This window comes from Mytilus californianus, unplaced genomic scaffold (assembly GCF_021869535.1).
Source record: "Mytilus californianus isolate M0D057914Y unplaced genomic scaffold, xbMytCali1.0.p SCAF_1, whole genome shotgun sequence".
Taxonomy (NCBI): Eukaryota; Metazoa; Mollusca; class Bivalvia; order Mytilida; family Mytilidae; genus Mytilus; species Mytilus californianus.
Genome location: NW_026262581.1, coordinates 33,381,520 through 33,396,899, shown reverse-complemented (window position 1 = coordinate 33,396,899; position 15,380 = coordinate 33,381,520). Strand labels below are relative to the sequence as shown.

General features: G+C 32.5%; 1 protein-coding gene across 2 annotated transcripts; it reads left to right on the top strand.

Annotated features, from left to right (window-relative positions):
* Positions 1 to 7,017: 7,017 nt before the first annotated feature.
* LOC127719157 (uncharacterized) lies at positions 7,018 to 15,369 on the top strand. Of its 2 annotated transcripts, XM_052225182.1 has the most exons (5): positions 7,018 to 7,127; positions 10,440 to 10,597; positions 11,659 to 11,827; positions 13,092 to 13,182; positions 14,810 to 15,369. In XM_052225182.1, exons 1-5 carry the CDS (start codon positions 7,057 to 7,059, stop codon positions 15,182 to 15,184), a joined length of 864 nt encoding a protein of 287 aa, XP_052081142.1. In that variant the 5' UTR covers positions 7,018 to 7,056; the 3' UTR covers positions 15,185 to 15,369. The 2 variants fall into 2 exon arrangements, with proteins under 2 accessions (XP_052081142.1, XP_052081149.1); XM_052225189.1 differs by lacking the exon at positions 10,440 to 10,597.
* Positions 15,370 to 15,380: the final 11 nt, after the last annotated feature.

Sequence of the window (15,380 nt, the reverse complement as noted above, 5' to 3'; positions counted from 1 at the left end):
TTATTATTTTTTAAGGGGGAATGGGGGGATGGAATGGCACACCCTGCATTTTTTCAACAAAAAAGAAGGATCAAGCCTGTTTATTTTAAATTTATTTATTACCTTTTCCATTTTCCCCCAAATAAAAATCAAATGTTAAGTTGCTTACCTCTGAAATTTTTTTCATAAATTACTTACTTCCGAAGTTGCATTTTAAAAAGTCTCAAATGTGTACAACATTCATCTTTTACTTGACATGTTTCTTTTTTATAAAATTATTAGATTCTTGAATTTCTTGAGATTAAAACCCTCGGCTGAAGGGAAGTGAAAAATAAAGTTTGTTTAAACTGTAACTTACATTTACTGGTATATGGCCATTTAAGTTTCTAATCTGTTTAATTTTGATACCGCTTCTAAATGCAATATGTACTACTTCTTTCTTGAAACGTCGTACAAGTCAGATACAAAACAAAGGTAACAAAAAAACAGACCGGAAACAAACTTCTGCACTTGTAGTCAGGCCTCGGACCTTCACCTGACTACTCGTGCAGAAAAACTATCCGGCAACAGTTGTAACCGGCCTCTTTCTTTGTTACCTTTGTATTGTATCTAATACGTATTACAAATGTAAGTAGGCGTAACAGACAAACGGTTACCTAATCTAATCCAGTCAATTGGAGAATTGAGCGCACCAACTAATGGTCTCGTCCACACTGTTATGAATTTGATTCTACTTAGTTTGCAATATTCATCAGTTTGCAAAAGAACCATATAGTCAAGAGTTCTTTCATCATTCATTGTAAAGTTTCAATAAAAGATACTTTTCAAGTTCATACTTTATTGTAAATTTTCTGTAGGTTCTTAGTTTATTTCCAAAACCGTTCCAAAAATAAATTGTAATTTTCATTGAACTTCTAATTCTACATGATGCAGCACCTTTGTTCATTTTCCAATATTTGGCGGTCGTTCATTTTTTTTTTATGAAAAATATAATTATATTGATATTTCTCTCACGGTTTCGTCGTAGAATCGAAAAAATAAATGTCTCGGATGGTTGTGGTGATTTTTTATCTTGAATCTTGAATGTTAGTGAGGATTTTCATTTGATTTGCCTCCCTTTGACTAGTTAAGTAAACGGTGTCTGTCGTCTTGTTAAAACTGTTCGGCGATTCGTGAAGTTCATTTATGGAACGACCATTTGATATTCTAGGGGGAGGGGCAGGAGGATTTTTTGTGGATTGCCTATTTGTTTTCATCTGTTGCTACTCAAGGATCCTTGTTTTTTTTTCCTGTGGCATTACCATGCGAAACTTTATTTTCACTTTTGTCCACCACTGCATGCATTTTGTGTTGCAGAAGATTTATTTTCATCCTACCTTATGCAAGGTTATTTGATTTTTAGCTCTTTCCAGGCCAAGAATTCATTTTCAATTTATCCTGCACCCATCCCCAAGACAATAAAATTGTTGTCCCATTACTTTGGTTACAAATCCTATGATATACAATGTACTTGTATGAAAAGGCTTTATATCGTTTAGTAAGATTATACAGTTAGAAGCGAAAACCCACGATCAGTGTCTGTAGCTACACAGAGGCAGACAAGTATGTGCTTCCACACCGTTTTCATAGACAAAATTATCCTATCCGGAACAAATGTTTGGTAACATGTTAACAGAGAACAAACGATAAGGCAAGCAAATTCTATATGAATCACTTCATTGACATGTGTCAGAGAGTGTATATGCTTGAAATGTTTGCCATGGCCTCAAAGGCTAAAATATAACAAGGGGGTAAATCGAAAGCATAATCTATCTTTAAAACCGTTCTAGATAGAAAAAATCTTACAGGGCAGAAATATTCCAAATATCAAGATCTACCTACCGTCCATTTTGACAAAACTTATAGTTATTGTCCTTGAATGACGATTTTTACCAATTTGTGCAATTTTGAAATTTTAGCCATTATAAATATAAATAAAGTGAAACAATGAATAATAAAAATGATGAGCAGTACCAGGTCTAAAAAAAAACCCACTCATAAACTATAAAGTAGACAGAGAGAGAACCTGTTTATAGCAAAAAATACAATCAGAACAAGATTTACAAATAAGACAACATGGCAAAAACCATCCGTCGAGACCTGATAGGAATGATTGTCCTTGAAAGACGTTTTTTACTAATTTTTATGTTTTTTTTCCAGGAAACTATAGAAGATAAAGAGAAACTTGACAGGCAACAACAATTATCAGCGGGACAATATCTACCATTAAATATACGAGGTCGATGTTATCAGTCGACTAATAGTATCGGATTCATTGCTCTTGAATGACAATTGTTACTCATTTGAAACTTTTTTGCCAATAACTATCGAAAATATTCTTAATGTATTATTTCAATTGTCTAAAAAATTTCAGGTGAGCGATTCAGGCTCCTGAGAGTCTCTAGTTGAAATAGTCACCTGCTGTCCAACGCCCAAATTTCTATCACTATTAACGCTGCACATGGTCACCTTCACAAGAACGTGTTATGTGCACCGCTAGAATTTCATCATTTGATTTAATATTGCAAAAGTGAAACATGATGCAAGGGAGTTTGTATTCCGTAAACAAACCTTCTATCCGCGCATAAATAGAATAAAAGTTTTGCAGCGACAAACAAAAATCTATGACGGGGATTATAATCATTTGCAAGATCATTCTTAATGTAAGGATCAGTTGCGAAAAGTGTAAAATTGAATGTTACTCGCTGTGATTTAAAATCAGACAATGAATTTTCAATGGTGTATTTATACTGCATGTACTAGACTTGGACTTTGATCGCCATGAAACTTAGATAAAAAGAAATGAGTTGAAATGTTTACACATGGAGGACAACTTTAATGCCCGAAGCTTTTATAAGGAAAACATGTTAAAATGCAACATCCGTGAAATTTTGTAATTAAAGCGCAGTGGTCTATGTATGATTCTTAACAACTGACCAGTACGGTTAAGCTTGAATGAACAACAAAATATATAACGTCTTCGTTAATAAATTTGTTGATAAATCTTACTTTTTTTAAATAGAATTGTATCTAAAATGTTATACAAAGAAATCAAAAGAGGCGGAGAGTTCAGCAGCCGGGATCCAAATTTGGGGTGAGTGGGGGCGTGATATTTTTTCCAATTTTAGGCGGTGAAGCGAGGGAGTGAAGTGCGCCCTTCCCGAATCGACCCAGATAGTTTATATTGCCAATATTATAAGAGGGTAGTAATGCCCTTTACCGTCAGGCGTCAAACGGTCATTTTCGGCTACCGTTAGCGTCAAATTGGTTAAATTTTTACCGTGATTCGTCAAAATATACTTATCGTGATTCATCAGAGGTCTCAAATTATTATCGTTACCGTTATTTTTGGAAAAAAATTAGCGTGATTCGTCAAAATCAGTTGATTTTTTTATCGTCTAAAAGAAATTGTACATTTTATCGTCATGCACCAAAAATTACCGTTAACGTCATTTGGCAAGAATTTTTACCGTTATTCGTCATGAAGGTATCCCCATTACGACCCTCTTATAAATGTTTGTTTCTCACGTTTTCCAGGTTTTAAACTTTTCCATAATACTTTGTAACTCTTCTGTTTTTTAGGATAACTATGTATTTAAATTTGTTGTCCAATTTAACGATATCTATATTTGTTATCATCTATAATTCATAAACTCACATCTAAAATGCATAAGAGTTAAATATTTTTTTAAATCTTAGAAGGGAACTTCTTAAAACTAAAAATAACACTTTGTCAATTTGGTGCATCCAAAGCGTTATAGATTAAGTGCATACCGAGAGTATAATCCAGACTGAGTGTAGTTTTCATGATGGTATAGATACGTTTGACATATACCATCGGGTTTAGGACTTCAACGTTGTTATAAAAGAAACGAAGCATTGTTCAACTTGAGATGGATCGGGTCAATCTATGTGCTACGTTCTGAAGGAGCACGACACATTCCAAACTTCAATATATTACAAACAATTGCTTTCTACCATCACTAACAAAAGTCACTAACAGTCAGACCTCCATAATCTCACTAAACTCAACATATCAAGTTGGAGATTACAACTTTAGACCAATGAGTCAGAACCAAAAAAAAAAAAAAAAAACAATTCAAACTATAATAACTATTCGATATTCTATACATCTTCCTACAGATAAAGCGTTAAAGCAGTATTATTCATAAAAATAACCCAAATAAGAGCATAATTTGTGGGACAGTTTATACTCATACATGAAGCACATTTCAGTTGTCGTAAAAGAAGAGAACACAATTTGTTATCAAATAACAAAAAATAACACACACACACACACACACACACACACACACACACACACACACATAACAATGAAATAAAACCTTTAGAAAATGCAGTAAGGTCAGTGATTGTATTTTTCAGTATGCCAGTCCTTCTTAATCGTAAAAAAATCAAAACTTCCGCTTCTGAAAACTTATAAATACTACCGGAAGCAGCAGACTTTTGAGCATCAATATTGACTTTTACCACCTTTTGATGACATTTTACTCGTACATGACTCATCTGACTACATTTGAAATACTTCTTTTGTTTACGTTTTCTCCGACATTTCCGATCTTTTTTTTACGATTTTAGACAATATCTCAAAACCTGTACAAATTTACATGTCAGAACAAGTCCTATTGTTGCCACTATATTCAGTTACACAAACTGTTTCATAATCAAGTGCCAAAGCTGCATCATAAAAGAAATGGTCACGGTTTCAAAGCGACGTGTTTCCTCATTTACTAAATCAAATTTGTCAATAAAAATAAATGAGATGCAAATTTAAAAAAGCTGCCTTTCATATTGTCTATGTATGAGCCATAATTTTGAATCACTTAATCAAACTCATAGATTATTTCCTTCTGGAACATTTTTCAACCCAAACTTGAAATACGGTTTTCCTTTGTTTTTTTTTTTGGTTTTACCTTTGAAACTAAAATCTTTTCAAGTAATAATGATATAATCTTGCTCATGTTTCTTCTCCAGAAAACGTAAAATTGTCTGAGCATAATACCTCTCAAATTAATGTTAAATTGGAAAGCCATTTTAAACTCTGTCCACTGATTCCATAATGAAATAGTTCCAATATGAACAAAAAATAATCTGTAACGTCAATGCTGACACCATCAAACGATATGGTTCTTCAAACCTAAACATGACTGTTGGAAACTTTAAAAGTTTAACAACAAATAAGGAATAAGCCTATCAATAACGCACATTTTAATACACTTGTTCATACTCAATAATGGGTACGATTTGCGAGCCTTGCAATGTTATTTATCTTTAATTCAAATCAAATGACGAATTTTCAACGGTGTTTTTATACTGCGCGTATAGGATTTGGCGATGGACCAATTCGGAAGGTATGAATAAACATGTAAAAGTATTTAAAATGCCCGAAGCTTTCAAAAATAAGAAAAGTCAAATATCCCGTGAAACGTTATCAATATAATTCAAACTCAATAGTCCATTTTAACCAGGATACATATTATTCAAGTACAGCCTTCTTGATTTCACTTTAAACAACAGACCAGCACGGTAACGCTTGACCGCACAGAACAACAATTGATTTATGACGTTGATAAGTGAAAAATTTTGATACAATCTTATTAAATCATTTTATCTTTTTATTGTCGGTTTTGGGCTATGGTTTTAATTGAAATTAAAGCTAACATTTTATAAAATAGTATTCTTAAAAAGATGTATGGTAACGAAACCGTGATTAAAGCTTTGGAATTTCTTTCTAATTCGGAGGTTGCATGTGCATGGTTTTATAACGGTAAGACTTTAAAGAGATATCTTTTTTCAATTACTTTTTTTATTATTTGCAACAACATTAAGTTTTTTACTTAATTTTATCGTTTAACTTATATTTAAGTTTAAGAAAGGACTTAGTTCAACATTATTTGTGTGGCCAAAAGTCTTCGTTCTCCGGTCGATCACTTCTTCAAAGGGTTCATTTTTCAAAATAATATAATTCAGTACGCATCCGTAACCATATAAAAGTCTTGTAGTCGGGTTGCATGTACATGTTTCATCAGGAGGTGAGAAGATGAAGTTCTTTTTGACTTTTTAAAATGTGATAGAGTTATGACTTGCATGAAATCTACAAATTGTACTAAATTCAAATTAGATTTTTTATAAAATTCGTTCCTATATAGAATTAAGAAGGTGTGGTTTGAGAGCCAATAAGCCATCTCCATCAGGGACCAAATAACGTAGAAGTTGATAACTTTAGGTTACCGTACGGCCTTCAACAATTAGCAAACCAATACTGCATAGCAAGCTATAAAAGGTCCCGAAATTAAAGGAAATTGAAATATGAATTTCATAAGCATGATAAGTAGAGTTATTATGAGCAAATTTCGGGGCCTTTTATAGTTGACTTAGGCGGGATAGGTTTTAATCATTGTTGAAGGCCGTATGGTGACCTATAGTTGTTAATTTCTAAGTCATTTGGTCTCTTGTGGAGAGTTGTCTCATTGGCAATCATATCACGTTTTCTTATTTTTATACTGACAACAGATTGAATATTTTGAAATTCCTACTTTTATTCAAAACTTATAACGCACGATAGGACTAATACATTTTATCAAATGTTCTAAGGAACAAATCACATCCTTAGTCAATAAGTTAGAAACTAATTGAAATGTTGATGTTGATCTTGAACTTGAATTTGGTTGACTTCATATTGTAACATTATTATCTATAAACTGACAAACTATTTACAAATTAAAGCACACTTAAATGGATAAAGAGATAAGAAAAATGTGTTAAACTACTTCTACAAATGAATAGAAAATAACACTCTTTGAATGGATTATGTTAATATATGTTATTCAAATTTAAAAAAAAGTTCTGACCAAAATGCAACAATCAATGGACGATCCACAAATCGGGTATCTTCTTCGGCAGTCTTGGCTAGTGAAAATCATATGTGATTTTAAGATTAGGGGGATTTTATTATTATATTTCTTTATTCTAGACTCATATACAGCTACATGGTGTTGTTTGGAGGCGTTAACATGTATGGATATGACTTTTTATCCAGAAATATATCATGATGTAAATGCACTCACCAGAGATGATGATATTTGTTGGTAGGTCATAGCTATATATGAGGATCTGAATTGTATAACAACAAAAGACTCAATTGTGCCACGATATACTACGGAAGCGTATTAGCGCCACACAACTTTTTTTTATATTTCTTCCTACGTTTGCGTTATGACGCAAACCTTTTGCGTTATAACGCAAATATTTGCAAAAATAACGCAAACCTTTGCGTTACAACGCAAACGTTTGCGAAATAACGCAAACATTTTAAAATAATAAAATGGCTGTAAATGTATCTAAAACGAAGGCTATATGTTTTGGCTCTAAACAGAAGCTTTCAGCTCCATCAAATGAAAACATTAATATTGCTATGAATGGACAACAAATTAAAGAAAGTACATGTGAAAAGGTTCTAGGTATTTTTGTTGATGCATCTCTATCTTAGTCTTCTCATATTGATTATATCATAAAAAGAGTTAACTCTTCTTTAGCTTTACTAAAAAGGATAAAGAAATATTTAAATCACAAAACTAGACAAATGTTCTACAACGCTTACGTTTTACCTCACTTAGATTATTGTTGTTCAATATGGGGAAACTGTAATAACTTTCTATCAGATAGTTTACTAAAACTGCAAAAAAGGGCAGCAAGAATAATTTTAGACGAACATGATTACACCAAACCTTCAAGCGAATTATTTAACGAATGTAACATAGTGCCGATTACACAAAGAATACATTATCATAAATCATTACCAATGTATAAGGCAAAACATGGCTTAGCTCCAGAATGTATGCCCAGTCTTATTTTATCAGCTTCTGCAAACTAAAAATACAATACGAGATTTTCGTCCTCATATAATTTTATAATTCCAAAACCAAATACAGAGTTGTATAAGTCAAGTTTCTCGTACAATGGACCAAAAGTATGGAATGCTCTTCCTAATTCAATTAAAAAATCAAACACAGTATTAAAATTTAAACATAACTACGAATCTATGCACTTTTAACATTACCATGATATTTGTACTGTAATGCCATATATAATAATTGTTTATTGTATTTAAATTGTATTACATCTTTATTTATCATTATTATTGAATATGTATTGTTTATATTTAATGTAATTATTATTGTATTAAGAGAGCCGTATTGAAAATTGGTGTAATCCAAATAAGTTACTCTCTCTAAATAAAGATATTATTATTATTATTATTATTACAACGCAAACCTTTGCGATATAACGCAAACATTTGTTTTATCTTATTTCTTATTTAAGATTCAAAGGAAGCAGCAGTTATTAATGGAGGAGGCTGCATATATAAATGTATCTTCTTTGTACTCATTGCAAAGTAAAATGCTTTACTATTTAACTAATAATGAGCAGGATAATAGATATAAGAAGATGCGGTATGAGTGCCGATGAGAAATCTCTCCATCTAAGTCATAATTGGTAAAAGTAAACCATTATAGGTCAAAGTACGGTCTTCAACACGGAACATTGGCTCACACCGAACATCAAGCTATAAAGTGCCCCCAAAATGGTATACATGATAATACATGTACATATATTAATATAATGAAAATTGAGTAAATTAAAGTTACACCGAAGAAAAAAAAACAACCCTGCTAATATAGCTATAGCCGAATATAAATACACTTCCAAAGTAAGTTCTCGTTTGAGGATTGTGTAAGGTTGGTTAACTACCCTTTTGCATTAATGAATAAAATGAAGATGTTTTATTAATAAAATTATGTTCTCTCCATTTAAATTGCTTCCAAGTTACCACACTAAATTGAAAATTTCATGACTTTTTATCAAAGAATCTTTATCATATTCTGAGATTTTAAAAAACGATTTCTTACATCAAAATTAAAAAAAAAAATTCTTTCTTGATAATTCATTTTACAGCAGAAAGATTATTTTGTCTATTTGACTTGACAGTTTTACAATTGTATAACATTACTTTTGCTCTTATCTACTTAATCAAAATTTTAAAAATGTTGGCCTTTCAAATAAAATATGCCTATAGCATATTTATTTTCTTGTTAAATTATATACTTTTCTGATTCCAATTCATATTTATTATAATGACTTTGCCTTGTATTTATGGTTCTTTTTCCTAACTAAATCACAACAGAAATTTAATGACAGACGGACATACAGATGTATATACAAAACTTAATGAATAATTGAAATCAAAAGGTTTGCGTTATAACGCAAAGGTTTGCGTTATTTCGCAAAGGTTTGCGTTATATCACAAACTGATAGGAAGAAAATTATAAAATAAAAATTGTGTGGCGCTAATACGCTTCCGTAATATACATGATTAGACCCCGTGATTTGATGAAATAGTAAAATTCTTCTTACCTTTTAGCGATATTTTACTCATGTCAACATGTTAGTGCTTAGCAATGTAGTCATTATGTAAGAAGTTTATAAGAACCCTTTTTCCTTGTAAAAACTCTCGCCTTTTCTTTGACCAAATTTTTAATGAAAATCTGTGATAGGGACATCTGTGACCAATATAGTTTTTGAAGGAAGATTTGATAGCGATAATTAGCTTATGATATTTTCTGCCAAAATATTGCTGCCTGTAAGGCTAATGCTTAAAAATCTATTTTCCCAATATTTCAAGAAATTTTAATGCCGATATAGCAAGTAAAGTATCTGATAAAATTTTTAAAATACTAGTATTTTATTCAGTACTAGTATCTTACAGACCTGTGTTTTGCTAATACATAAAGGAGGCAAGCGCTGACTTGAATATATGAATATGGTCATCTGATGGACTTATCTCGTCCGAAAGTAGAACTCTTGCTAAGGACGGGAATCCGTTTGCAATTGGCTGTGTGGGATGCATGTCTGCTTGGAATATGACGTAGTATCTGCCACGTTAATTTAGAGTGCAACGTATTGTGCACGTTAAAGAGGTTCATTTGCAACAACTCTCTGAGGCATAATCCGTTGGAAAGGCAAAATGTGTGCCCTTTTCTAACATAGTTTACCCTCGTTATCGGTATCTATCAAAATTCCCCGGCCTTCATCCTGGTCGACATGTCTTGCAGAACCTACAGTACCTGTATATATTAATAATCTATAAGTTCTCGTTATGAATATGTTTGAAATATTTGCCAATGGACATTAAGCAAGCAGCACTTAATCAATAATTATTTGAAAGATCTAGAAGATGTTTTCATTTCCGACTTCAATGGACTAAAATGGCCTTACCATACCTTCTTTTTTGGTTTGTTATTATATGTCTTCGCGTCTCATATCTCACTTTATTTTATCCTGAATAATTGCTTACAAATGTAACTATATATGTAGCTTTAGTTATTCCTGTCTCTTGTTAGGAGTACGAAGTATCTACTGGGATGCATTTCGGAAAATTTAAACACATTCTGTGACCAATACCAGTCAATGTTCGAACAGACGTTCGGACATCATATACAAGTAATAATAGATAAGTACTCATACAATGGATCGTGTTACGAGGATTACGATGATTACGGTAGGTTCCTTAGTTATATATAACATTCCTGTTTTATAAGCATGACTTACTAGTATTTCTTTTTCTGTATTGATATTGAAAAGGGGCATAAACTAGAAAAGAGATGAGTCAGACCCTTAATCTTAAATAAAACAATTCACCAATTAAATAGTGTGAGCGTAGTTTGTTGTCCGTCTGTCTGTGTATAAACTTTTGATTATTATTGGAATATTTTGGAAATTAGTGTTCTTTCCGTCATATATAAGATTCTAATTAACATATTTCTGAGACTATTATTTATATGACTGAGAACCAACAGAGTGTTTGAAAAACAACACAACGTGCCAACATAAACAAAATAAGACTTAAACCCATAAAAGGTTTCGAGTTAAGAACGCTTATAAATGTACCAAATGTAATAAATCAATATAAAAATAAGATTGCCAATGAGAAAAATCTCCACCAGAGACCAGATCACGTAGAAGTCTTGTGCTGGTGGAATTAATCGTTGTTTTTCTAGTGTGTTTGTGTTAATTGTATTCTGGATATAGATATAAGAAGATGTGGTATGAGTGCCAATGAGACAACTCTCCATCCAAGTCAAAATTTATAAAAGTAAACCATTATAGGTCAAAGTACGGTCTTCAACACGGGGCCTTGGCTCACCCGAACAGCAAGTTATAAAGGGCCCCAAAAATTACTAGTGTAAAACCATTCAAACGGGAAAACCAATGGATGCATATATTGTTAATTTTCATGTAAAATGTTGATTGATCTTCATCATGATTGTTATTGATTTTACATTCGTAATTCTACCATTTCTTATAGCGGTTTCTCCAATTTGTTATCACGGATTTCCTATTTATGTGATCACAAACTATCTGAAATTTGAAACGCATTTCTAAAATAACCCCATCGGTACATGTATGTTTGAAGTTTAAATTGATTCTTTAATTTTGCTGTTGGATCAAGGACTTGTAAAGTGGGGAGGGGAGGTTCCCCGCTCTTACCAATTGAACTATGACCGTACATTTTAATTTGTTCTGTGTGTTATTATTGAAAAGACCAGCAATGTTATTTAGTTACAGATGACTTTACATGGGAAAGTACAACTCCAGCTCTTCAACAGAACACCAGAAATGATAATGGTGACATTATTGGCGGATGTGTGGGAGCTGTACTCGTCGTTGTATTAATTCTTTCTTTACTGTTCGTTTACTGGAGGTCCAAGAGGAAACTGATTGGAAAGGGGTAACTATTCAACCACAATGGTTAATATTGGTTTCAGTTCTATAATGTTGTAACAATCGAAAACCAATCTCAAACTATACAAAAAAAAACTGATGCTAATAATCAAATGATGTTTTCAAGTATTTGGTCAAAGGTTTTCAATATTGAAAATTTGAAGTATTTGGTCAAAGGTTTTCAATATTCAGCATTTGAAGTATTTGGTCAAAGGTTAATTATATATCAATATTCAAAATTTGAAGTATTTGGTCGAAATTATAGGTAAAACGAAATAATATACTTTATTATAGAAAGAGACTACTATAGCAAAAAAAAAAGAATCCAACCTCGACACCTCGACTTTATCCTTTTTTAGTTGTGTAATAAATGTATGCGCTGACGCTGTCAGATATTTTTCTGATTTGCCTATGTATACACATGACAATTTATAAAAAGATAGCACATGCAGAAATCACAAAAAATACTGGACGGTACATCAGACCACATAAACCAACTGCTCCGAAAAAAAACCCCAGAGACAAACAAAATCGAGCAATTAACTCACTGTCCATATATCCTGACTTGGAACATGCACAAAATGATGCGGGGTTTATCCAATTCTATGTGCGCACAAACCTTTTCTTTTTCTACACGTCTATCTGGAATATACCTGGCAGCAACTGATTGATGAGCCAATAACGTGAAATGTTTTGGAGCATCTAAAATGAAAGAGTCTATAAGCAGGACATCCAATCCCTCTAAGTCCCCACTTTTCATAATTTTCATCATCGACCTATAGGTATATCGTACGGGAGACAGGTAACAATTTTCTAAACTATAAGTAATCAGTAAATTAAAGGGGTATGTGAGATATACATGTGTTTATAAACTGAGACAGCATCACATCAACATATTCTCTGCTAGACTAGACGAACTATTGATAGCTATCAAATAGCTGCCCTCAAAGCATCAAGTTCAACAAAAAGGCAATAAATAGCTAGAGTTTATCACGGAATATATTTCATTAACGGATTTTGATATGATTAATACGAGGATTGTAACTAGTGGGTTTGATTACCCTTCCGGAGCACTCACGTTCGACCCAAGGTTTTGGTTGGATTCATGTGACTCAATCTGAGTAGTATATGTAGTGTTTGAACTGTTGCTTGCCTATGCTTTTTTTTCCTTTTTACAATGGTGTTTTAGATTACTGTTTTTTTCTTCGACTTGTGCATTGTTTTTTCCCTTGGTTTATCTCCCCTTTTTAGAATTTTGTTTATATTTTTAGGACTGCTGAAAATGATAACGCAGCCTATAATTTGGAACACAGAGGCTCGGTTGACTATGCTGAAATTCGTGAGGTTATGGATCCAGACCAAGTATGTGTATAAATTTTACACTGCGTTTTGAAATACCATTGCATTTTCGTTATCTGATTAATGATCAACATAACTATTTTCTATATCTAGGGTCGCTTTCAAAAGGTCTCTCCATCTTTACTAAAATTCAAGGTATCACAATTTTAGGCTTGCATGCATGCGTTTATGATTTTTTTAAACATTATGGTGTATTTCTTCACACTTGTTACCAAGATGGTTCAAAAGTACATTTTTTTGGCAAATTGTGAATACCTAACTATCTGCAAATAGACTCAGAATGAAATCTTTATGGCTATTTCAAAAATTCACAATGTTATTGTTATATGTTAAATTTTCATGTTGAAGGAAATTAGATACAAAAATGTACCACCAAATCTTTTTGAAGTAACCATACAGGTACCTGGCTATTAATGCCACAAAAGGCATTACCATGTTATCGGCCACAAATAACAGGTACACAAATAATTGTTTGCTTTATTTGTATTTGTACAAATAAATTCTCCTGTTATTCCGCTTCCATATTGAGCAGACGGTATCTGAATATTGTTTGTGTGTGACAGATCAATTTGGGGTCCTCTTCGCGGTCCGCCTTTTAACTATGTCGATTTCTTTGAAAAAAATAAGAGACAACTATTTAGAATTAAACAACTAAACCTTAAATTGCCTTATGTAAATTGCAGGACAAAAACAATATATGTACATTGTCGGAAATATACAATTTTTCACGCTTTTGTCCTGTTTATGAAGCTCGTACACATAAAAAAAAATCATATTTTCCGACAATGTATAAATATCATAAAAGAATTATAGTTCTTGATGAATTTATTGAAAATTAAAGTTAGTATTTGTTTACAGGGAGGAACTTGAAAAGTAAACCATACTTTATGATTTAAATAACAAAGAATTGGTTTTAAATTGAAAAAAGGTACAAAATATAGCCCTATATTCGCTAATCAATTATTATAACGCAAATTAAATAATCCACAGAATACTAGTAGAGGCGGAAGATACAAAGAGAAAATCAAAGTACATACATCGAAGAGAGACTGACAAAACCGTGGCATCAAAAGAAAATCGACGAAAAGACAAATCATTCCACAATTAAAAAAACGTCCATGATAAGGGAAACTATTTTATAAGGGGTGTTTCCCCTTTTAAGGCTAACGATACTATTTATTTGATCTGAAAACCTTAGTTTGAATTATCTGATGATAATTTTGTTGGCAGATAACAAATAGTGATGTTTTAGAGTAACCTCTCCTTACGCATATTTTTCTAAAATAAAACAGAATCAGTTTGAATAAAATGAAATGCGAAACATCGATTTAACGCACACACAACCAAATGACATCTACAGCAGTGGCGGATCCAGAACTTTTTGTAAGGGGGGCCCACTGACTGACCTAAAGGGGGGAGGGGGCGCCCCAGTCATGCTTCAGTGATTCCCTATATAATCAACCAAATTTTTCACACAAAAGGGGGGGCCGGGCCCCTCAGCCCCACCCCCTGTATCCGCCTATGTACAGAATTAGCTTACAGCTTGTCATACACATATAATTTACTGGTTTGAATTAAAGGCATTAGTATTTACCGACGTACAAATCCAGATGATATAATTTATTTTCAGGCAAGGTATGTTAAGCTCAAATTAGGGCAGCATGAAAATCAAAACGTGACATACGGTTTAGAAAATGATCCGACTGGTGAACATGATGCATCTGTGTTTTCCATTGCAATGGATTCTCCAAAACCCGGATACGATGGTCTTTCTAATTTTCAACGACATAAAATGGAAAGGCAATACACAACACTGTCAGAAAACGAGGGAAGTGACTATATTTTGCGACCGGAATCAGTTCCAGATTTAAGACCAATGATGCGTATAATTGATAAAAATGACAGTAATTACTCAGATGGAAATGACTATTTTGTACCGGAAGCTAACACTCCTCCTCCTACACCAAAGAGTGCAAGATACGACACAGAATCGACGCATAGTTAGTTTCGAATTTGACAATGTAAAATCATTTGATGAGATGAAAAATGTACAAATGTGGTAGCCTAACATAAATATATTATATTATTATAAACATCATAAAACTTATAAAAAAAAAACAAGTACGATTAAATTCCTTGCAGATACCTAATTGTCGTCCAGTTGAATGCATTTCTCGAACATTTGGCTGCACATAATTTTC